Raw genomic sequence first — 26,622 nt, 5'->3', positions numbered from 1 at the left:
GAATATTTTTACAAAGGAAAAATAGTTCATACGACGTTGCAACTTTTTATACAATTGAAGTAAGGTACACCTAAAAAATACTACCAAGGAGAATGTTCCAGCATTGACGAACCCACGATAATACTTCCAATGACAATGTTCCAGCATTGGAGAACCCTCTAAGTGATCATCTTAACATTGAGTTGAATAGATATAAAAATAATAATAATTTTAAATCTAAAAAATAGTTATTTTTGTAACAAGTTGTCTAAATAATCTATTTTCAAAATTATTTCAAGTATTTTTTTATTTGATTAATCTGTACTATTATTAAAATTTTAAATTTTATAATTGACTATGAAAAGAGATTTTCGAACAATCATAAAAGCTTTCGACACCAAATGACATTGCTAAGTAAATTATATATGCGCACCCGAAGAAAGTAACCTTATACCAACCTCACCCTTTTACAAAAACTTATGTTCCATTCAAAGTAAAAGAAATGCCACAAATGAGGAAAATTATAATAAAAGGTAATTCGTTTTGGGTGACAAAATCTGTCGAGTTTCCAATTAAAGGCGACGCACAACAACAAATTCACAGCTGCAACTTTAAATTTGTACGAATCGTGCAGTTCAAGGCTCCACTGAAACGAAATCTAGTAATTAAGAATTCAATATAATTGACAGGTAATAGCTTAAAAATAATAATAATAATAATATAATATAGTTGATTAAAATTTCGAAGGCACCACATTAAAGTGACTGTGGCTTTCAGGGCTCGAATTCTAGGGCCGTATACAGGTCAAATCGTGCAATCTTAAGATGGTGTTTGGACTCCAGTTCCCAACCCATATGCAAAAGACCAAACAAAAATAATACTACTTTGAAAATGACATGTTTCCAATCTTGAGAAGTTCCTGAATTAAAGAAGAACGATGCCACTCCAAAACTTCATGACAAGGTGAGTCAGTAGGCACCTTAGGTGCAATTTTATAGTGCTTTAGGTTGTGCTCTTTCTCATATAGAACTCCTTTCACACTTTAAATAGATTTTTTTTTTTTTTTCTTCTTTGGGTCAGTAGTTCGACATGTACACGGCTAAATATCAACTGCTAACCACTCAAGCTCAAGCTCAAGCTCAATTCCTAATTTCATTTGTATTGATTCTCAGATATTATCTCAAGTACTACGCCTTTATTTTGGTTTTCAGATCTCATCTCAGGCACTATGCCTTCTTCCTCACTTTCTTTTGTTTCTTGACGAGTTTCTTCATTTTGGGTGGGCAAAATCTTTGCAGTCTTTCTGTCTTTTGCTTTGCCCCATAGAACGAAATAAAGTCCGCAAATGACCAAAAACATTCCTACCACACTGAAAAAAAAAAAAGAAATCAAAGAATTATTAGATACACAACATGAACTAACCCCAGATGTATTTGTAGCATGATTCTAAGAATTTACTAGTAAAATTCATGAGATAAAAATAGAGATGATGATGATGATGAAGGTAATGGCCTTACCTTCCGATGTGAACATCGACATGAAGAATAATAGGCTCTAAAATGGCCACCAACACTGTGCATAGCGGGTTGAATGCAGCAGCAAAGACAGGGCCTCTCTTCTTTATGCACCAACTTTGAATAAAGAACGCCAAAGCCGAACACATGATACCCTGCAGGTGGGTAAATTTAGCTTCAACTTTTTTTAAAAAAAAAAGGAGAAAAATCTTTACATCTATGAGCCCATGGGCCAATAAGAAGCATCAAGTAATAGACCAAATTTCCATTGAAGCTCCTATTTAATGATAAATGTAATTAGATCAGCAATATAATGTCTCAAAGAATATCATAAATGCAAATAAAAATGACAAAATCCTTTATTATATTAGGAAATGACAATTTTTTCAAGTAAATGAACATTGAGTGACATAATCCAAGCCTATGTTAGGAAATACTAACTAATATCTTTTTGAACAATTAATAGGAAAAAACATAAAATAGGTTGGTAGGAATTCTTACACTGTAAACATAGGTAAAGAGCTCAAAATTCCATCCTATTTTCCAAGCCGAGGACCTATCAAAGACAACTGAAACAATTGCAGACTGAATTGTACCCATGCCCAACATCATCGCTGTCAAGGATAGCTGAGCAGGATAATCCTTGAAAGTCCATGCCTGAAAATGTCAATAAACATGATACATAAGAAAATTGCTTCGCATAGAAAATTAAGAGGGTATGCACCTCAACAGGCGGATCAGGATTTGTGTAACCAACCCCAAGTTGGAAAAAAGCTCGATGATGATAAAACAATCAAGAGGATGAATAAGTTTAGAAGGTTAACCTGGTATACTATCCATGTAGAGTAGGCTGTGACACTTAGCACAAGCAGAATTGGACCCAGTGTCCAATTATCCTTCAGGACAACGGCGGAATTGTTGACCAAAAGATCTGAAATAGCGGTCGGATTCTTAAGGAAACCAAGGAATCCTAGCACCGGACCTTTAATTAAAGTCATGATCATGGCCCCAGTCACACATGTTATGGTACCAACAATCTTTGCTTGTCCCCTTAGACTCCTCAAATTCACTTTCTCCATTCTGATAAATGGAAATAAGAAAGAAACAAAGAAGAGTTATTAAGCATTTTAGCTCAAATCAGTGTTCGACATGAGTTTGAGTGAAAAGATATGAGTGTACCTTAGGAGAAAAGCCATGACAAAGGCAATGGCAGGGATGAGATTCATTATGGTGGCAGCAAAGGTTGAAGAAGTGAAGTAAAGCCCTGAGAAATAGAGGATTTGGGAGAGTGGAACCCTGAAATACATGTAACAAGTCAAAAAGAGTGTGATCCATGGATTAAGAAAGAAAAAGAAGAGTGTAATAGCTTAACAATAACAGAATTAGAAGGTATGAAATCACCAAATTAGCAACTGCTCTTACCCCAATAATCCAAGAATAAAGATGTTACCCAAGTTTTTCAGGGTCATAGGAGGCCTTTTCTTCCTGCAAAAATTTCAAAGAGGTTATACAGGCAATGCACTCCTGCAAATGAAGAAAAGAACAGAGAGAGAAAGAGAGAGCTTACTTATCAAGAAAGTAGGCAAAAGGAGAGATGGCAAGTGTGGCAATAGCCTGCCTGTAAGTAACAAAGATGAAACGACTCATCCCCCTTTCAAAAGCCACCCTAGTGATCACATACATCACCGCAAGAGAGCTCTGGAACAGGATTTGAGCAAACAGAGGGCCATGTTTCACCATTTTTTCCCCCTTGGATTTCACTCGTCTCAAATCACACAACAACAAGATGAAGAAAAGTTGCTGATTATAATGATGAAGAAGAAGAATAAATGCTCTCCACTCTCCTATGAGTTTATATAGGCCCGATGGAGATTTAGCCATAATATAATAAGAAAAAATAATTTAGTTCGAAAAAGAGTGTGAATTAAATGAGTAGGGGATCTCAAGTCTCGCCCGCCTTACTCCAATTCCTTTGACCAATACTCTCTCTCTATCTCATCGCAAAGAGAGCATTGGCGATTGGAATTGACCCCGGACCATATCCTTGACTATCACCTCATCCCAATACGGGTATAACCAATGGTTTAAAAACCGGATCGGTGACCCGGATCGGGCTTTTCAAAAATCGATCCGGATCGGCGAATCGGCGATCCGGATCGGAGAATCGGCGATCCGGATCGGAATCGGGTGAATCGGTCAGAATAAAGCTTCAAAAAAATCCGAAAAAATTATTAAAATTCATTATAAATATTGGTTTTTAGGAATTCAATAAAAAATGAGGGTACTCCATTAAGAATTTTCATGTTTTTGAATGAATATGCAAATATTGATATGTTCCTTCCCTGCATGAACCGCCGTTCAGCATTTAATTTACAGTATTTCGTGCTCATCCCTACACTGTTGCTGTTGGGACTCGATATGTGAATAATATGGTTGGGATAGGGTGGCCTCGGAATCATCATCTCTCTCGTTTTCTCTTTGAATAATATGGATTAAAAAAAAAAAAAAACAAATTTTCAAAAAAATCTATCATGGATTAAAAAAAAAATCACAAATTTTCAAAAAATTCTATCATGGATTACAAAAAAAAATTCGATCATGGATTAAACAAAAAAAATCACAAATTTTCAAAAAATTCAATCATGGATTACATAAAATTCGATCATGGATTACATAAAATTCGATCATGGATTACAAAAAAAAACAAACAAAAAAAACAAAAAATTCAATCGTGGATTACAAAAAAAGAAAAAAATAGTTCGATCATGGATTACAAAAAATTCAATCATGGATTACAAAAAACTCTATCATGGGTTACAAAAAAAGCAAAAAACAAAAAATTCAATCATGGATTAGAAAAAAACAAACAAACATTTCAATCATGGATTACAAAAAAAAAACAAACATTTCGATCATATATTACAAAACATTCGATCATGGATTACAAAAAATTCTATCATGGGTTACAAAAAAAAAAAAAAAAACAAAAAAATCGATCATGGATTACAAGAAAAGAAAACAAACATTTCGATCATGGATTACAAAAAATTCTATTATGGGTTACAAAAAACCAAAAAATTCGATCATGGATTACAAAAAAAATCTATCATGGATTACCAAAAAAAAAAAAAAAAATCTATCATGGGTTACAAAAAACCAAAAAAAAAAAAAAAAAAAAAAAAAAAAAAAAAATTCCGTACGGAATCGCCGATTCACTGTTCGGACTCGCCGATTCCGTACAGTGAATCGGCGATTCACTGTACAGAATCGTCCGGTTCTCTCTAGAACCGGACGATTTCCGATTTTCGGGCGATCCGGTTCCTTTTTCACTATTTCCGAGTCGAACCGGGCGAGTCCGGTTCGACTCGGCGTTTTTTAAAACGCTGGGTATAACAATTGAGAATGGCCTTATCACACCGGCTTTGAAAACCCAAAAATATTTTACTCCCTCGGGAGTGCACTATCTATTTACTCTTTCATGTAAAACTCCACCTTGTAAAAAAATCTTCGGGTGGACTCCCTTGTGTAAGGTTCTTTAGAAGCTCTAACTTGTGGAATTGGGAATCCCAAATACCAAGATTTTACCTAAGATTGTGTACATAATTGACTAAATGCAAAGTAGATCAATACAAATATAAATAAAGCAAACATAAAAAAGCACGTCACGACAACAATTATTTACATCCACAGACTCAACAGCTAGAAATCCACTATCACAATGAAGATTACAGTTTTAGGTTACAAGAGATATATATCTCTCTATACATTGGTAAAAGACCATCATCAATCTTTCCTTCTATACTCGCACTCCCTACCAAGCAACACCATCAATACCATTTTTCTCGTTGCAATACCACTACTAAAAAGATAATATCGAGAGCAACCGAGATATTTTTTCTATCTAGAAATGGAAACCTTACCAACCCAAAACTCATGGAATGTCGCCTATCCCTCGGAGGTTATGTCTCTCTCTGAGAGATCCATCTCCGAGATCTATTCCCATAACCCCTAAAGGTGCCCTCAAAGGATGGGTATTATGTCTTTATTGCGTATCTTATATAGATATCACTTTATTGCTTCTCAAAAAAATCCATTTTTTTTTTTACCATAAAACATTTAATCTTTTGAAAAAAATATGAGTATGATGATTTGGCTATAACCAAACCAAACACCTTGCAAGGCCATAGAGGGGTATAATCTTTCAACCTTTTTATTTTATTTTAATATTTTTGCTTTATGTTTTTTTTCCTATATCAGTTGGTATCAAACTATTAAAATAAAAAATCCACACACCATATGGAGGGTTTTGATCAATTTGATCAAATATTTGAACGATTGGATCAACGGTTTGAGAGACAAATGGAAGACCGTCACAAAGTAATACAACAAACAGGTTTAGATGCCACATGTGGCATTTGGACAAAAATAGGACTAAACGCAACAATGCATGGCGTCTAGGGTTCTATGAATTCAGCCATAGATTTTTTGGGATCTGAGGTTAGGTGGTATTTAAGGGTTTCCGGTCCAAACGCCATAAACATCTAGGATTGTTAGGTATATGAGAGATGAATTTTTGGGATTTCAGGGATCCAAGGCATAGATGCTATGTCCCATAGCATTTCAGGGTTTTTGGTCTCGACACCGCACATCGCGGCATCTAGACTATGGCCAACTAAGTTGTCATGATTTCATAGATCTTCTTGATCTTGATTCAAATTTCGTCTTGATCAAACTTATCCCCAAGCTTCTATCCTATTTCTTAATTCGAATCATGTGTAACGTTATCTAAACTGAAACCCCTAATGAAATTGTGTATTAAAACTACAAAACACAACTCTATTTTAAACACCTCTGGGGCTAGCTTCGATGAAAACTAAAAACAAGTATGAAAAATTGGGATCAATACAACTACTGTGCAAAATGATCATATGCTTATTGTCTAAAGAGACATCCTATCAAAATCGCGGATGAAAACCCAAATTTTGATAGGTCCGTAATTGGTTTTAGAAAAAGAAAAGCTTTCTATACACCACTAGATATAGTAAGTTCATATATGTCACTTCCATTTCAGTCGTCTGATCTGGAGATGTGGCCTTAAGAGACAATGTCATGCCTAAATACTATTTTATTTTCAAAGTTTTTCTACTAATGATGTGGATGCCAAATTTGGGGCGCCCAATTATCTCTTAAGGTGGCAAACTTAAAAACAAAATCCTTGTAAAATAAAAGAATCAAAATACCTCTATGTGGGTTTGGTTATTTTATTTTTCAGAAATATTCTTTTTTGTATTTTTTCGGTTCGCCCCAATTTTCTTGTTCATATGATTTGTTTTGAGAAATTAAGACTAAAATACTATGAAATGTCAGAACTACATCAAACGGTCAGTGGGTTGCTGGGAGAGAGTGACGTGTATAAATTGGTTACACCTTGTGGCGTGTAGAAAGACTTCTCTTTCTAAAAAGCACAATTTTGTTTAAGAAAGGCATGGACAATCTAATTAAGGAGAGTCAGCCGAATTTCCTCACATTTGTAAAATAATCATCCTGTTCTCAATAGTAAAATGGCAATTTCTAATTCCCTTGAAGAACCAGGACTGTCAAACGCTTTAGGGCCAAACCTGGACCGCCCTTGTAACAGTATGAGTCAAAACATTATGTGGAGACTACCCATACTCCATGGCTCTCTTTGTATCTTATTTTTGCTTACCTATTATTTTCGACGTCACAAAAGTTTTTACCCATCCCTATCAGTAAGGACCCGTCTGGTACTACAAAAATCAAACATACACGATGTTGGGTGTCTCGAATGTTGGACCACTCGACTTCTTGAGTTGTCCAGACCTATTATTTTTAATTATTATTATTTAAATTTTTAATATTAATTAATTCAATAAAAAATTTGTAATATAATTAATTTTATTTATTTTTAATTTTATGTATTATTATTTGTATTTGAATGTACTTTTTTCATTAAAACTTCTTGAAATAGAATTTATCGTAATATAATAATTTTCTATTATGAAATATTTAATAAATAGAAATGTTTAATTATAATTTTAATTCTATTTTATTTCATTTTTATTTTTGAGGTTTTAGAATTAGAATATTAAACTATAGAATGGCATAATAGAAGGGGAATCTGTTTAAAAGTACATTCAAGTATATATAACAATAAATAAAATAATAAGTAAACAAAATTAATTACAAGACATAAATACTACTATACTAATTAAATAATAATAATTACTTATAATAGGTCCCATTTTCCTAATGCCAGACAACTTAGGAAAATTGAGCTATCTGTTGTTAGAAACACCGAACAACTCGTCATTTTAGTTTTCGTAGTTTAATTTTGTTTGAGAACCATTCATTTTAATTCTTCGCAAATCATGAGATCTGCATCATTTTTATTAAATTTTTTTTTTATTTGTATTTGTAATCTTTTTCAGGTTACAAATCATATACCTAAAGTGAAATTGGATCTAAATTGACTTCAAACTTCAAATCTGTTTTATGTCCTAAATTCATATGTATAGATAAAATTTTGAAAGGAGACCGCACTCGAATCGGACCTCATTTAAACATTCCCCTTTACCTAATGATGTCCAATATTTCTGCAATATTTCGCCGGAATGGTGTGAGACCTGATCCCCATGGCATCGATGCAACGAATATCGTTTAGTAAAGCAAGAATTTGCCCATACTTGGTAAAAGTTTACGACATGTTGTTTTACACTTTATTGATATATTTGTTAGTTGCTAAAAATCTAGAATAAATATTTGTTCAAAAAAAAATCTTCAACAAGTATTTATAAATTTATTTCATTGCTGAATCTAGTGTGCTTGAAGGTCGAACACCATGCCTCTCCATTGCAAAAAGGATTTCTCACAGTTAAACAAAATACCCGATTCATAATATTCAGAATATCAGGTGGGCCTGTATATCTTACTCAATGCGTTATGTAGTGTTTAGAAATTTTTTAAGGTAATTGATTTGATGGGGCTGCAGCTGATATGTAAAGCTTCACTTCAAAACTTACCCAGAATTGCAGTTTTGGAGTCTAAAAAGCTTCAATCGATCATATCGGCATTATGGTAGTGAATTTCAAGCTTTACAATAGCATATATGGTAACACATTATCTAGGTTGTCTATTCTCCCTAAAAATAAGTGCTCACATATTTATAAGATTTACATTATTTTTTGAGCTTCAAATTTTATTGTCTATATTGGAAATTGACTTTAGAGCAATCATAGAAATTTCCAATGCCGAAAGGGTTTTTCAAACTAGGATTTGAGGTGAGGTTTTACTTCATTTTCATAAAGCCTAGGCCTTACAGAAACTGCATCCATCTTTTATTGAAATTTTATTTAAAAAACTATAGAATTTAGCTTAATATAAGATATCGTACTTGAAATTTTGAAGTCAGTATTTTAAGGTCTCACACGAGTTGGAAAGAAACTCTAGGGAACAAATAATAAATTAAACATATATCTCTATAGTGTTAACCAATGCGCTAGTTTTGGAAAGTTTTTATTCCCAACTTTAAGAATTCGAGAAATGTACTCTAATTAATGCCCTCTAAATTAGTGTCATTATGGAATTCCTTTAAAAAAATTCAATTTCGAGAATGTACCCCTAATATTTTTTTTATTCCCAAAAAACACCACTTTGAATACTCGAGAATAATTTTTCGATTCCCAAAAGTTGGCCCCATATACAAAATCAAATGTGACTTAGAATCTAAGTCACATTTGATTTCGGATATCGCCCATACACAAAGTTAAATGTGATTTAAGATAATCAAGATTCTAAATTATACTTAATTTCGGATCTTCAAGATCTATAGTCACATTTGACTTCAAATCTTCAAGTTCCGAACAAACATTTGATTTTGTACATGAGAGTCTGACTCTGAATCTTCAAGATCTAAAGTTGTAAAATGGCTTTGTCATTTTGGATCCTAAACATAGGAAGTAGCGATAAATAGGGAATAAAAACAAAAAGAAGAAAGAAGGGGTACATGTGTAAAATAAAAATTTGGCTTTTTTTTTTTGAAAGATATTAGTGTCAATTTCTCTAAAAATTATATAGGAAGGAGCAAGTTTGAAGTTCAACCAATTTTGGCTAAAAATGAAATGACTATCAATCCTCAAAGGTTATGCTTTAATTGAATCCTAACCATTCATCTGAGAGGGAAATTCTTCCTCAGAACTTGGGAACCTTTTTCTATTTGTAGTTGATCAAATGACAATTTAGTCAATTGTATTTGCTCTCTGGTGTTTTGACTGTTACAAATTGAGTTACATATTGTTATCATGCAGTGTAATGGTGGTGTTAGCAGTGATGGGATAATGGTGGTGGTATATTGTGACTGTGGTGATGGTACATGATAAGAAAAGCACTAATGGAGATACGTAAAACATGCCGTGAAATATGTCACTCACAAAATATAAAAAGGTATGTTATTCATCGCCTAGTTGTCCATGAATCAAGAAGATCATCAATGATTTTCTACGATAGTTTATTTTTTATTTTTTTTTTTTTTTATTTTATTTTGTGACAAGGGATTTTTTAGGATAGCTTTTCATGTTCAACGTAACTTACAAGGGATGTGACAAAGCCTTCGGAATAATGATAAGTGAAATTTATTAAATTAAGAACTAAGAAGATCGTCAATGATTTGCTAGAATCGCTTTGCATTATATGTTGAACTTTATTGAACTATTGCATACTATGAGACTATTTACCTTTATTAAAAAGCGGTCACAATTCCTCTTAGCCATTAAGTTGGATGGTTTGGGCTATGTTATGAAGTTTGAATGTCTTTTTTTTTAACTTTGAGTCTAATTAATAATACACTCACAACTACGTGATTTGAAATCTGATGGACAATAGTGATTGTGATCACCTTGTACTAAAAGTTAATGGTATGCTTACATACTTTTCTTTCAAAATAATAAAGTAGACTACCATGGGAGATTGACTATTTTAAACTTTACCTATATCTTTTGATTTTATTTCAAAATGGCCATAAAAAAACTCATGGTCATGAGTTGGAATAGTTTCAAGCTGATAAATTGTTAAATTGTTCATATCTCATGATTAATTGGCAAAAGATTTGAAATGACTAGAAACTACCAAGGAAAGGGTATGGTTCGTATAAGGTTGCAACCTTAAACAATCAAAGTAAGGTGCATTACCGAATATTATTATAAGATATAATTTTGATGTGAAAAATTCTTAGGATGACTTGAGAATCCTTTTTCTTCTCTAAATATAAAATTTTGGATGCCAAAAATGGTTCAAATTAAATAGATCTATAAACACATGAAAATATTGAAAATAGATGATCAAGATAATGTGTTGCAAGGTGCACTACTTTTGGGACTCAAAATTATTTTTTTTGTCATATTCATAAATTTCGATGTCGAAATGACCAATTATAGGGTTCTTCAACTTCAAAACAACATTTTTGGGTGGGTTTTTGAGGTGCATCTTAATTCAACATTTTAGGGTTGACACCTTATATGATGTTTTTGAAAATATTGAAAATAGACGGTCGGGATAATGTGTTGTAAGGTACACTATATTTGGGACTCTAAATCTTTTTTTTTTTTTTATATTCATACATTTCGATATTGAAATGGTCAATTAGTGGGTTTTCCAATTTTGAAAAACCTTTTTTAATGGCTTTCTTGGCTGCACCGTAATTCAACATTTTAGGGTTGCAACCTTAGACTTTTTTCCTTAAATTTTTCCTTTTAAAGAAAAATTCTTTATAAGGTGTCAACCTTGTATGGCATAAACAAAACCCACCCAAAAATGTTGTTTTGAAGTTGAAGAGTGAAAAAGAATAGGATTTCAGGTCATAAAAATATTGTATTTTGTAACATGTTATCCTGTCTATTTTTAAAAATAATAATAATATTTATACATTTTCTTGATTTACACTATTTTTAGTACTTTGAATTTTATAATCAGGTATTAAAATAAATGCTTACATCATCATGAGTATTTCCAGCAACCGAACTACATCTTTTGGCAAGATTTAAAATGCACCCTACTTTGATTATTTACTATTGATACCTTATAGAAGCCACACCTAACTATAAATGAGCTGTAATAAAAAAAAGAATTGAAGTGCCTAACCCAAAAGATATTCATGTTAAGGTGATTGCTGTGCCTAAGTGGACTCTACTTCTCAATATTTTAGTGTAAAGGGTGGTGCAGCTCTATGGCAATCACAATCACATTGAAGTCTAGGTGGACCTAACTACTCAATTATTTTGTTAAGCACTTTCATCAAGCTTTTTGATCTAGCTTTAAGAAAGCTAAAAGAAGAACTAAAGATCACAGTTTCTCGCTTTAAGCCACTTGTGAAAATAAAGCTTTAAATTACAACCAACAAGGACGATTGATGTGATGCAAAAGGAATGGGCTGAGCAGCCCACATGATCCGCCAAATTCTCAAGCTTAAAGTGCTAGCGTGACGGCCCTATCTAGATACGTGACGAAACTAGAAGCCTCATGTCTTTTCATTTAAAAAGGGGTTGTGCAGTTTGTACGGAATCGACACTCTAAACAATCAAATTAGAGCTTACTTTCAACAAGTGTCGAAAAATATGGTTTTTATGTTAAAAATATTTATTATAGACTTATAATATATTTTTATCTTTATTTATAAAATTTAAAAGTTAAAAAAATAATGCAGGTGGAGTAGATTTATGAAAATTTAAAAATTATGAAATTTGACGGTCCAAAATACATTACAAGATTCACTATTTCCAAATTTGAAATCCATTTTTTTTATAATGTCAATGCATCTTGATGTCGAGATGATCATCTTGAAGATATTTGGGCATTAAAACAACCTCTTGTAGTGAAATTTTTGAGATTGGCTCTAATTTAATTGTTTAGAGAGTGACTCTATAGAAACTTTTTCCTTTAAAAAGTTGAAAAAGCATTGATGCTAAGAGTATGACATGGGAAGCATGAGAGAGAATCAGTCAGCTATGGGAGCTTCTCGAAGGAGGCATCATCTTTTTCATCTTTAAAATTAATTAGTTTTTTCTAAAAATCCTCTCTCGTGAGTAGGGGTAGCAATAGACCGACCGGATCGAGGACTTGACGGGTACACTCGACATCGGGTTTGGGTATGAGTTCAAATTTTGGATTTGAATACTTTTCAAGTCTTGATCCAGGTCTAGGTCCAGCCAGACCCGTAATTATAGGGTATATGATGGCAATCATTTGTCTTTAGATGCGTGTTATGTGTGTTCATATTATCACAATATTGGCGCATTTATAATATTATTCTAAAAAAAGAAGCTCATAGTCTTAGAGGATGCGACGGTAAAAAAAAGGCCAGAAAAAGAAAATGATAATAATTTCATAGTCATATAGTTGCAATGGATCCGACTAGACCTAAGACCCAATGTGTCTGGGTATGGGTTCAAATTTTAGACCCGAATACTATTCGGGTCGGGGTTCAGACACCCCTACTCGTGGGCCACTCGTCTCTCTTTTTATTAAAAAAACAAAGGGGGAGAGAGAGGGTAAGAGAAATTTATCAAAATACATCTAAAAAGTTGTACTAGTTAATATTTCATCCTAGGTATAATTTGATAAAATTTTATAACTTGTGATATGTATTTTTTATCAAAAGAATGATGAGCTATTTGAATTTAGTAAGATGGAAAATAGTAAATCTTAGGTATAGTCTGATTAATTACTCAAAAAAAATAAAATAAATAAAATATAAGCAAACTGCACTTTCATATTCCACTTCGAATTTCCCATTCCTCTCTAGAACAGTAAATCCAGTAAGTATTCTCATTCTTCCACCCCTCTCTGCAAATACAAAAAAATAAAAGAAATAAGACATTGCCAGCAATTGATCTTACTTGGACAAAAAAAAAAAAAAAAAAGAAAGAATATTGCTGGAAGCATAAATGGTGCCTTAAAGAAATACCCATTGACTAGGGGCATGTTTGGTTCGCGTGAAAATGTTTTTCACATGAAAAAGTTATATCATATGATCAAGTATGAGAATATTTTTATACTAATTGGTCTAAATACATCTTTTCACAATAATTGACAATTAATTGATGTAAAAATATTTTGACATTTAACCACGTGAGAGAATTTTTTCAGTAAAAATACTTTTTAGAAAATATATTCACGTGAATTAAATGTGCTATAGGGAAAATAATACCAATTGACCGGAGGTATTGCACGTGGAGTAAAGACGACGAATTAAATTTAATGATTTCATTAAAAATTCAATTGAATAATTGAAATACAGTAGAAGTAAATATAAAAATAAGATGAGAAGATAAGAATAGGTAATGCGCGTGGAGAGAAGACGACGAATTAAATTTAATGATTTCATTAAAAATTCAATTGATAAATTGAAATACAGCAGAAGTAAATATAAAAATAAGATGAGAAGATAAGAATATCAAGAACAGATATACTAATCTAGGAAATATTCTCGTCTTTCTAACTTAGACATTCTCTAATCTCCATCCAATCCCACAAAACCAGGATCCTACGTAATCCAGCACTTGAAAGGAAACCTAAAAGAGACCAGCCAAATATGGGTTGGTACCTCTATAGCACCAGGAAACCATATAGCGAATAGCAAAACTACCCTTTGACAATTAAATTCTTTTTTTTTTTTTGAGAAAAGGTGAGCTTTATTAAGATAATGAAAATTAAATACTGATATCAATTATTTTTGTAAACTGTTCCCTAACAATAAATCACAACCTAGCTCAATCCGTCAGTGTGTTAAATCCCCAATGAACCAAAATTAAATAAAAATTTAAAATACATATCAATTGATGCCACAATACCGGAACAATCTACTTCTCAATTAGTGCAACAATGTCACATTAGACCAAGACTCACAACCAAATAAATAGAAGAACAACATCTTGTTATTGCTTTGTTCATTGTATTACACGAGTCTATTGCGAGTGGATAGGTTTGATCTTGTTTACTCCAGTTTTTGAGTCAAGATGCGACAGAAAAAAACTTTCATAGATAAAAGATGGGGTAAGCAAAAGCAATACAAATTTGAAATATGTGACCCAATTTTCTCACCACACACCTCTTTTTAAATAGATATTCTTACATCTATATTTACTACAATAACTACCCCACTCGCAACAATAACTACTGAACACCTTGTAGTTTCATTACTTCCTACTACACAAACTTACAGGTATAACCTCACTACATCACTCATAATAATAAAAAAAACTAACATAATTTCTAAACAAATATACTTCAACACATCAAGGATTGAATTTGACTCATTCCATTGGTGTTTAGATGAGTCATTCTCAATGTTTGAAATTGCGGATTAGGACCTTGAAATCCTAGACACCACTTTCCAATGCAATCGGTGCATAAAACTAAAAGAAAAAAAAATTAAAAAATTGAAAGAATCGAGCAATTTTGAAGAATCCTAGAACCGAATAGCCCACCTACCATATCCGGTTCAAACTCGGTGATATCGATTAGAAAGGGTGATTTTTTTAGAGTTATTTATGTACGGACCCTAAATAAGTTAGAAAAATACAAGTAGCTCCATTTATACCCGAAAATTATATTCAAGGTTGGTCAATATAACTTTTTTTTGATAAAATTAGCCTTGGGTTTTAGAATGCCATCCTCAAACCGCAATTTAAACTTTGGCAAACAAAAAAAAAAAAAAAAGTGAACCAAAGGATAGTTGTATATAAAAAAATGATGTTGATTGTAATTTTCTTATATAAAAAGGGCAACTAGTATTTTCCATACTCATTTAAAGTGAGGTGCGTACGTAAATTGCTCATTACTTTAATACTCGCCAATAGCTTCATTGTTTTGATACTTCCAAATCGTATCATCCCCGTCATCTCATCTCCAGTGGATGCGAAAGATTAAGATCTTTGCTACGTGGGTGGGAGCGGTAGAGCCCAAAATTTGAGAATGGATGGCCCACAGAACCTACACTCGAGAGAAATAATCTGGGTGCACCGGACTCATCTAAACCCAAATGAGGCCGCCGATCGACTACTTTCTTAACAAAAATTATAGTTAGTTATATGCACAACAAAAATGTGATATTTCAACGGGCTGCCAAGTTAAAGTCCACTGAGTCACATCCCCAGGCAATAAGATTGCCTCGAAACCAAATTAAAATTAGATATAGGTATTTTTTACTTTTGCTTTCTACTTGATAGCGTCCAATTAATTATGGAGAAAAAGTTCAGATTGGCATTCCTAGTTGAATTTTTAACTTTGCTTTCTACTTGATAGTGTGCAGTTATGAGGAAAATAAGTTAGTGTGTGATTAGGCATTCTCACCTTTAGAATTATTTATTTAAAGTTCCCTAGTGAAATGGATAATTCAGGTGGCTTTCATTTGGAATCCTAATGAGTAATGACACAACAATGATACTCTCTTACGTCTCAAAAACGAGAGAAAATACCATTTTTTGTGCTTTATTAAAAGAGAGAACAGGCCCCTTATCTCTCATGAAAAAAGACAAACGATGCATAATTAGTGGGCCCTCTTTTGTTCTTTGTTTTTTTTTGTTTTTTTGACAAAGAAAAATTTTACACCCAAGGGAAAACTATATTGTTCTTTGTTCTTTCCTAAGACATTTACTCTAAGGAAGATGTTTATTATTTGAGAGGTTGAGTGTATCGTCTTAAATAATAAACAATTAAATTGAAATTTGAGTCTTTTAACCCTTTAATCTCACCATCTATATATTAGATGGTCTCTATTCAATTTCGAAACATTATTTTATTCAAATGTGAAGAGCATATAATTAGAAGATCTTTTTTTATTGAGGTTAGTCTATGGTTGAGGAGGTTTCATCCCCTAAATTTAGGGTCCTTAAATTAATTCTAGGTAGGGTTTTACTCGAATGGGTGACTTGGTTCAAGTGGAAGCTCTAAGGCCAAAGGAAAGGTCCCAAAAGGCATGGATGGTAGCGTTGTGAAGAGATATGGTGACTTATGGTTTGACTGAATATATGGTAATTGATAAAGTAGAATGATATAACATGATTCATGTGGCTTATGGTATTGAATACAAAATTTTATTAAAATACTTTGGATACACCTGATATACACTAATTAAAAACATAGGATATGTTTTGTTTCCCTTTTTGAATTTTGTGAATCTTATATTGATGTTTACATGTAAAAATATTTTTTATTTTACTTCATATATAATGATTTTATATTGTCAATAGCTAATTTTCGAAATAACTTAACTTAATGTGTAGATGAATTATACTTGTTTCCCAACACCTACGTAAATTTTTTTTCAATTTGATTTATTTTAGATATCATAAAGTCTAATGGGAAATCTTTTTATACTTCCCCTACAACATAGAAGATCTATGCTTCTCCTACCATCCAGTCGTCCAATTTTGATCAAGAGAGCCCTCACCGTTTGATCTTAGATCTAACGTCTTAAAGTATTTTATTTTTAGTTTTTTTATACAAATTTTATGAATATTAAATTTGATATGTACCACCTATAAAAAATTTTAAAAATAATTTTTTGATAAAATATAATGACCAAAATACACCTTGAAGTTTGTAGGGGTATTTTGGTCATTTTATTTTATTAAAAATATTTATTTTATATTTTTCGCTAGAGCGAGTTTAATAGAGGATTGGACGCACAAAATTTTGTGTTAAAATAGTTTGTACAAAACTAATTAAAAATAAAATAATGTAGAGACGTGACATTATGATTGGGGCAATCTTATCACTCCATTCAAAATGGACAGTTGGATAAAAAGAAGTATATAAATTTTATGTTGTAGAAAAAGCATACAAAGCTTGTCCAAGTCTAATAATCATCATGCTATAGTTATTTTTTTTTATTTTTAATATTTTGAATTAATTTTTTTTTCTTTTCATTAATCCATTAGATGCGCACTGCATCTTTCCAAATAATTATATTTTCTTATGGGAGCACTCACCCCATACAATCTAGAAGCATTACGTGGACCCCAAATTATGGGATGTAATTTCCTTAACCTAGCAATCAATCTCAAAAAAAAAAGTGCACTTTGCATTTGATTGAGAAGAATGGTATCCTAAGATTGTTTCGAGATTGTACAATTTTAGATTAGTCAAATTTAAAAGATTAGTCAAATTTAAGTGATCTGAAACTCATAATTCAAATTTCATTTTTATTGAAAATACTGATCTACTCATTAAAAAGTAGATCCCAAAACTTCACAATGCAAAACTCCTATTAATAGGGTTTTGAAAAATTCAGGGATAAACCCCATTATAAGATTTATATTTGAAATGAATATAAATATCAGGTGTGGCTCCGATAAACGATAAGATGAGAGAAACTCATGTGGGGCTCCAATAAACAATAAGATAAGGGAAAGTAGACTTAGGTGGACTGGACAACGAAGACCCAGTACAACTTATGTTATGAGATGTAAGTTGGTTCAAGTAAAAGGCTAAAAAAAGACAAGGGGTAGGACCAAAAGGACATGGTTGGAAGTAGTAAGAAAAAATATAGTAACTTGTGACCTTAATGAGGATATGACCATTGATAGAGCAGAATGACAGATGAGGATTCGTGTAGCTGACACCAAATAGATGGAATAAAGCTTGGATGATGAGGTTTATATTTACAAAAATAAAAAGATCACATATTTTATATATTATGCAAAGATCCCACCTTTTCTTATAATTTTTGTCCCCAAATTATGCCAGTTTGGATAGTGAGTATATAAGCAAGGGTTTATTTATTTATTTTTTAAGTGGGAGATTAAATCGAACTTCCAAAATTTTAAACCTGTATCCTACTTAGAAAACAAAAATAAAAAGAAAAAAATTCTATAGTACATTGGTTTAAGCAACGAGCTTCCAAACCTACCCATTAAGCCATGAGAGAAATACTATAGAAATTCACTCATGAATTTCCAAAACTTACCCACTAAGCCATGATAGAAATACTATAAAAATGCGCTCATTAGTGTTTTTAAATATTTTCACACATATGTACACATACATATTTCATATGTTAATGGTGGGAATAGAGGGTGGGACATTATTTTGAAGCATCATCCACCCCTAATCACTATGGTCCTAATCCCATCCCACCAGTTCTATAATATGTTGCCATCAATCTTACAAATGAAGGGTGACGTTTTATTTACCATACCATGGTTGTGCTTCCAAATCAATCAATACATTCATTTGAACAAGCACTGCACGACTGCCTTTGCAAAGTTATACCACTGTTCAAAACATGGCAGCTTTCTAAGTAATGGCTTTATATCAGTTTGCAAGAAGTAAGGTTTGCAATTTTTTATATTCTCTATTTTAGTTGAATGTATATTTTTGACGTGTTTTTTAGAATAATATTAAACAAATCTCTCTCATTTCAAAATAATATCAAATCTACCCCATCCAAATAGATAGAATGGAATAGATTACTCTAACTTTATTTCTATCCGTAAAAACACAACTTATATAAACTTTTTCCTTCTAGAAACTTTTTGTGTCGTCCATTAGAAGCATCTCCTAACTATTCCCCTCTGTCCACGTACAATGGTTACAATATGTGAAAGCATTGTAGAAAACTTCATTTCTCTCGAGGCATGAAATAATTTTTTAGATGTAATTACAACACTTGACCTTCAATTATTTATTTATTTATTCTTGTAAAGAGTACATATATTGTGCTCTTGCACTAGTAAAAATACACTTACTCCCTCCAACAAATGACTTACACCGGGGAATCTTTTTTTATCAATTTTTAAGCTCAACTTAAGAATCACTCAAGCAATTAAAAATAAAAAAATAATAAAGGGAATTGTTTCTTGGAAACCTAAAGACCTTTCTCTTACTATGGGGCCAGTTTGGATATACTTGTTATTGACAATTTAGTATTTCAATGTAGTTAATCCCAATAGTATTTATTGTTTGGCAGTGTCCATCATAAAGTTATTTAAAATAATTTATTGTTAGTTTTAGATATAAATTCATCTTTTTTAAAAGTATTTTTTATTTTGTTAATATTAATTTGCTGGAAATCACTTAGTTTTGGCCAAAAATAGCTAAAATTGGCTCCAACTTGTATAAAAAGAAAAAAGCTTCAATAATACTCTATATAATGCAAGGTACAAACGAATAGCCAGTATATTAGTTTTATATAAGATAGTATACTCTAGATAAATAAATTAATTGTTATCCAATCAAGCCCTTAAAGAATTGTGATTGTATACACTATACTATGTGGCCATTTACATTTGGTACAAGGATGTTACAATTATTTTTAGTCATTATATGTGAAATCCAATAGATTAAAGTGTGGGACAACATCGAGAAATTTTAGTTTGGACTTTGTGTCCAATCAATGAACTATATCAACCACCTGATTTCACATCAAACAGTCAATAATGATTATGACCTCATTGTGTCAAAAGTAAATAGTCTTATCAAATCACTGCCCTATATATTGAGCAACAATCTAATGCAACGGTTGTATCATAGTATAATGCAACTACACTTCTAAAAAACCATGTTTGTGGTATTTGTATGACCCAAAATGTTGCACACACAATCTCTTCATCTCAATAATCAATCTTAAAAAAAAGAGGTTTGATTTGAACTTTAGATGTGGTCAAAATGAAACCCATTCAACAACGAATCTTAGACTATTCATTTGGTGAATTTCAAGATCTTAGCCTTTACAAACTCAAACCCATTTCTTTCTTTTTTAACATTGTTCATCTATTGGTAATAAAGCCATTTGAAAAAATTAGAAACGAAAAAAACTTTCTGAAGTCTCGATCTAAGCATCTTATCAAAGTGGATGGTCTATGTTAATTGGGCAAAAAAAATACGTTCGAAGTTGCGTTTTCAATTTTTCTTTTTTTTGTGATTATTTATTAAAATGAAAAAATTGTATATGTTAAAATTTGGATCAAACTAATTGCCCAGACATAGTTTTTGGAAGTTGTTGTATTTTATTACTATACAACCGTTGCATGAAATCACTGCTCATATGTATTTCCTAAATAATCTTAGATATGAATCCTAGGGCTTTAATTTTTTTTTAGCCCGTATTATCCTAGGGCTTTATTTATTTATTTAGCCCGTATTGTTCCGGAGTGTGGATTGAAGATTCTATTTTTCCAAAGTTGGATGCAAGGTTAGAAGCCAGTTTCATCAATCCGGTATAACTGACTGTATCATGCAAGGCCCTCCATCTTTATGTATAGAGTTATGGGCTAATGCCTCCTGTAATCTTTACAAAAAACGATAATTTTTCACAATAATGCTCAGTTTTAGAAAATTTATTGCTCTACGGATCATATATTTGAAACACGTTTTTGGAAAAATTGGTCAAACCAAGTCAAAAAAAAAAAAGGTGAGGTGGTTTAAGCGCTCAATTTACTTTTAAAGTTTGCTAATAAAACAATTCTTTCACTCAGCAGCCTCTCAACCATTTTGTTTATGGTTCCAAAGTAATCTGGGGCAGGCCTAACTTAAGTGGTCTGAGCCAAATGATAACACTAACCTTGCAAATGTTAGCAAATGTTACAAACTCACAAGTTGTTTTATTAAAGTTTCTTGCTCCAGATTTGGAACCTTGAACAAATGGGGTTAGGTTTTTCTTTTGGTTTTAGACTGAAGTGGCCTGAACCAAATCATGAAACTTCACTTTGTTATTTAATATTTTAAGCCAGAAACACACTTTATCCAAATGACAAATCTGACGCCCCTTCTAATTATTTTGGAACCATGAACAAGTAGAGGTACCTTCACTATTTTTTAGTCACTTAAGTAGAGCCAAAGAGGGGTTATAGCTCAAACAAGCACCCACTACTTGCAAAAATGGGCTGGTCTACCCAGACATACCCGAGTTACTCAGACCTGCTCAATTTGAGCCCGATGCTCAAGCTGGGGAACTTAAAAAAATTAATAAAAAATAAAAAATTATTTGTAATGTTCTATTATTTTTGGAAAAGATTGGAAAGTGTCTCGGTCACAAATACTCACTTTTCCATTTTCCTCTTTTTCTTTTTTTTTGGATTATTTCTAAAATACCCATGATCACTAGTTGATGTCTCAAAATGTATTTTTCCACTACTTTTTGACCTCAAACATCTGTTTACTTTTGCTTTAAATATATTTTTTACCTTTTTTTAGAATTTTTTGTAGGCTTTTTTTTTTTTTAACCTGGTCTGTACCTGCCCATCCCAGTTACTTGGCCTGGCCCAAGACCGGGTACCATGCCCGCACCATGTTATCAAAAGCAGAGGCAAGTTCAATTTGGATGCCATTGAAGATGCCTCCTTGAAAAAAGGTATCCATCTGAATCAAAAATAGAAAAGGACTAGTAAAATCTGAATTTCTTTTGGGCTAGATAGAAGAAGCCATCACAGATTTTACAAATACTGTATACATAGGCTATTTAAATCTATTATTATATTCTAAACATGGACTGATCCTGTGCTTTGTTTTATAGTTTCAAATGTTAACTGTGTTTCATTTATAAAGCATAAGAGATGCACATGGCGTCATCCAAAATTTGTGGAGGGAGAACAGATCCCCTACATTAAGTGTTAAAGAACGCTAGGGATGGTAAAAATTATTTGTAAATATTATGAATGGTGTGAAGGTTTTATTGGTCTGAGACCTTGATAGTATGTCTGCGTGGCTATTTGCTTTGAACCCCAATTTGTTTCAAGGATGATTTGGATGTTTGAGGTTATAGCATAGATCTCCTTAAAGACGTGATCCAGATCCATAGCCTAAATAGAGATTGTGGTGGAGTCCCAGTTTACTATGGGAGAATTGCCCCAAGCCGGATCGAAACACTAAATGCCAACGAGCAAAGATAGAGCTTCTGCATGAGTTGTGCCACAGATGCCGAGTTGACCTGAGTAGGTAAGGTAAACCTAACTTGGATTGTCTAGGAATAAGTGCCAAATTCTCTTGGTCCAGAACTTCCATCAAAGTTGAGTTCAATGGTAACCGCTTCCAGTAGATACGAGGAGTAATGGGTCCTTAGTAGGTGATGTCGGCTAATCTCCTTCCAGTTGTGAAATAAGCTGCTGAAATTCCCCAAAACTTTTCATGATTGCAAGCCCGCGAGATAATTGCAGTTTTGATTTTGTCAAAAACTTCCCGAGTTGAATTCATTTTTGCTTGCAATGTCCTATGGTTGCTTTCGTGCCGACTGACCAGATAAAGGCCTGCTTATTTCGGAGCTGAATCCCAAGCACAGCTATAGGAGGAATAGCAACTCGATAAAGCGATTACCTAATCCTTCATTGTAACCTACTTCACATCAAATAGTTGTAGAGCTGATGGCTAGATCTTTGTTACTATTTTGCAACATAGGAAAGAAACATTGATTGTCTCGTCTTCTTCCATGCACATGATGCATCTATTTGGCAGTGGGATGACCGTGTACTGGATGTGGTCCAAGGTAGCCTTGTTCGAAATACTTAGCTAGTTAAAGCCTGAACATTTTATGGGGAGTGCTTGAGATAGGCGAGGCGTGCTTTTGATGGTTAATGCTTGACGTGGTGAGGGTTTTATAGAAAAATGAAACCCAAGTAGTCAGGGTTTTGTAGAGAAATGAATCCCAACAGTAGCTCGCAGTATCAGGACCCACACAATACCATATCTTTCTTGCCAAAAAATGAAGAGGTTTTGAAGCATGTGCAGCATGGAATGCATTTAGGTGGTGTCCTTTCCCTTCATGTTACAACAGAACTAGGGGCCCGATCGTTACATCTGGCTATTGTTGCTTCTGATTCAAGGGCGACAGAGGGTAGGTGCAGGAAAGTCTATTCCAAGATAGAGTGACAAAACTAGAGGGCGTTCCCAAACCTGATTCGGTTTCCTTGCTTCTCTTTTAAACTGAATGTGAATGTGTTTGATGAAGTTTGGGTATTTTTGAAGGATGTCTTCCAAGCTTCTCATGCATTTCTAGGAGGTCTTCCTGCCTTTTTTTGGCCATTTGGTATACAGTCCATGGAACCCCCCTGTAATTCTGGGTTAAAACTCTCCTCCCAGGTGGTATGGGTAATTTGCGAAATTCCACCACCATTTACCTAGTAGGCTGCTATTAACCTCTCTTAAAATTTTCTGTCCAGGCCTTTAATGCATTTAGTTAGGCATACTATTTCCCATTTGATTAGGTGGCATTTATTTCTCTCGGTAGTGTTATCTCACAAGAATTTTCTCTGTAATTGTTCAATCTTTCTCACCTTCTTCATGTGCTTTCAAAATAGGGACATCTTGTGGGCTGGCATGCTGGCGATGGTGGCCTTAATGAGTGTTAGGTGTCCACCCCATCACTCCTAGGGCCCTATAGATGAAACTCTTAAATTTCTCACCCATTGCTAGCCCCGACTGATTATTAGATGCAGGGAACTTCAATGTCCACACTTACGAGGACGAGAAAAGAGGAGGGCAACCTATACCTAGGAAGTATATATTGGGATTCTTGGATACGATTCATAATTGTAGCCTTTTAGAGTTGGGAGAATACTCTTATAAGTTTGCATGGAGAAACAATCAGGGAAGAGGAGCCTCTATCTGTGAAAAGCTAGATAGAATATCAGTTGCTAGCCAGTGGCTCATGTGTTTTCCTATTTCTAAAATCACCTTCCTAGACCAAATTTGGATGAGAGCCCCATCTAGAACCACAACCCAATACAAATGCAAATAGAGCAAATCATTGATTGGGGTCCTAAACTTTTTAGGTTTTTTCATATGTGTTTCGAGGATAAAGACAATTAGGAGACCGTCAAAAAGTGTTGAGGGGAATATAAATGGCTGGGCAATGTTTAGGGTTCAAACGAAACTTAAAAATACTGAAAAAGCCTTTAAACAATGGAAGTTTGAGACCTTTCCATCTTACTGTCAGAAATTCAGAACACCAATTAGAGTTGTCACAAGACAACTTGAGTTGCATCCATCAAACAAACTCCAGAATGAAGAATAAAAACTCAAGAGTTCCTTTTTGGCATCACAAGCCATGGAAGACCTGGATAACTCGATGGGATTCTTGTACCAAATTCTTAATCTCTATGACCATGACTAAAGGTGTTGTTCCACTATATCTAAGCTTAGGAAACAAGATGGCTCAACCACCAATGATAAAGATGATATTGTCCAAGAAGCCACTGGTTTCTGCTACAACCTTCTTGTCACAGTGCAACCTATTTCCCTCTAATCCAACACTCCTTATGACTCAAATTTCTGAGGAAGTATACATGCTTCTTGAAAAAGATGTACCTTCTGATGAAACCAAAACTACCCTTATGATTCATATCCTAAACTAGTCGCCAGGACCCGATGGTTTCTTCCCGCCCCCCTCCCCCTAAATCTTCAAAAGGTTTTGGTATAGGTAGGCTCAGAAATATCTCAAACAATAAGAAAACATTCAACAAACAATCCATTATGCAATCCTTCAACTCAACCTTTATCACCTTGGTTACAAAAGGAAAGGTATCCTTTCTATGGCCTACTTCAGGCCTATTAAGCCTTTGCAATATCATCAATAAGGTCGTTAGCAAAACCATCGCTAGTAATAAATAGGTCCTCAATCAGATCTTTAGAACCAACTAAGGGGCTTTCCTCCATAATAGAAGCATCTTTGAAAAAGCCTACGCATGGGCTCATTCATAGAATGCTAAGAACAAAAAAGAGAGCATGTTTTGCCTAAAAATTGATCTCCATAAAGCTCTTGATAGGGTTATTTTATATTTTCTTTTATAAATGAACTCTAAAGATATGGATTTGGAGAGAAATTCATAAATTCGGTAAAAATGTGCATCACCACCCCTAGTTATTCTGAGGTTCTCTACGACACCTCTTTTGGATACTTGGGGGAAAAAAAGGGCTCAAAAGGTGACCCTCTCTCCCCGTATCTCTTTCGCATAGACATGGAATGTTTTACAAAACTCATTAGAAAAGAGACGCTATAAGGAAGATTCCGACCGCCTAGGATCCCTAGAGTCCCAAGTACTACTCATCTACTGCAAGTTGATGATCAACATGTGTATGGGAATACCAACAAACACTTGAAGGCTCATGCCTACCACTTCCAATCCCTCACTTGATTACCAAAAAAAATTGAAGAAACCTAAAAAACAAACATATTTTTCTTTAATTCCAACAATTTTGATCTTTAATTCCAACATTTTTAATAAATCTCAAATTAAGTAGTTCCTAATTGTAATTTGTTAGAACTACCCTCCACTTATCTTGGCTTGCCACTATTCAAAGGGAAGCTCACCCCAAAGCTTTGCCAAACACTCATAGAGAAACCATGTCCAAACATAAAGGTTAGAACCTTGCAACCCTATCTTACCCGAGAAGAATTGCTCTTATCAACTCATGCCTCACCTCACTCACAAGCCATTTTTGCTCGACTTTCAAACTACCTTTAACAAGTAGAAATAACCTAGAGAAACCACGAAGAGTCTTCCTTTGGGGCAGTAAACAAATCCAAAGACACCCAAACCTTGTAAAATGGAGTACCATTTGCAAACCTAAGATAAAAGATGGACTTGGTATCAAAAGTATTAAGGACATCAACATGTCCTTATTAGCTAAGTCTGAATAGGAATTAGCAAATAGAAGTCACTCAATGTGGTCAGAACTGATAGAGAAAAATTCTTTGGAGGCGTCATATGAAGACCAATATGTGGGTGATTTTGGATAGCACCAAATCCAACAATTTCCAGCTTGATACCAAAATCACATGTTCACCATACCAACATCAATTGGAAAAATTTCATAAATCTTCATCTTTTATCAAATAAATTTATTTATCAATCTTACTGAAAAATAGTGTTTGCTATCAAATTTCTCCACTTTGAACCTTGCATTCGAAATCTTAATCGCCATAATAAAAAAAACCCCAAACCAGGGCTCTGATACCGCGTGTCGTGCGAGGAAGCTCTAAACCTGATGGGTTGATTTTTAGCAAATTCAGTACGAGAAATAAAATATAAGACAAATACCACAAAAACACAAAGATTTACGTGGTTCACCCCAAGAGAGCAATATCCAAGGGTACAACAAACTGAAATCCGCTATACCAATGAAA

At 33.4% G+C, this 26,622-nt stretch overlaps 1 protein-coding gene across 1 annotated transcript; it reads right to left on the bottom strand.

Moving 5' to 3' along the window:
* Positions 1-878: 878 nt before the first annotated feature.
* On the bottom strand, positions 879-3,391 carry LOC18446627 (WAT1-related protein At1g44800). The gene is made up of 7 exons (XM_011629637.3): positions 3,061-3,391; positions 2,916-2,978; positions 2,673-2,789; positions 2,318-2,573; positions 1,995-2,150; positions 1,497-1,648; positions 879-1,348 (listed from the first exon to the last, which is right to left on the bottom strand). The coding sequence occupies exons 1-7, from the start codon at positions 3,372-3,374 to the stop codon at positions 1,132-1,134; spliced, it is 1,275 nt and encodes a 424-aa protein (XP_011627939.3). The 5' UTR covers positions 3,375-3,391; the 3' UTR covers positions 879-1,131.
* Between the last annotated feature and the right edge of the window lie 23,231 nt (positions 3,392-26,622).

The sequence above is a fragment of the Amborella trichopoda genome, chromosome 10 (assembly GCF_054954075.1).
Source record: "Amborella trichopoda isolate Santa Cruz 75 chromosome 10, AtrichopodaSantaCruz75HAP2 v2.0, whole genome shotgun sequence".
Classification (NCBI taxonomy): Eukaryota; Viridiplantae; Streptophyta; class Magnoliopsida; order Amborellales; family Amborellaceae; genus Amborella; species Amborella trichopoda.
Note: the sequence above shows the minus strand (reverse complement) of the source record. Positions and strands in the feature narration are given on the sequence as shown.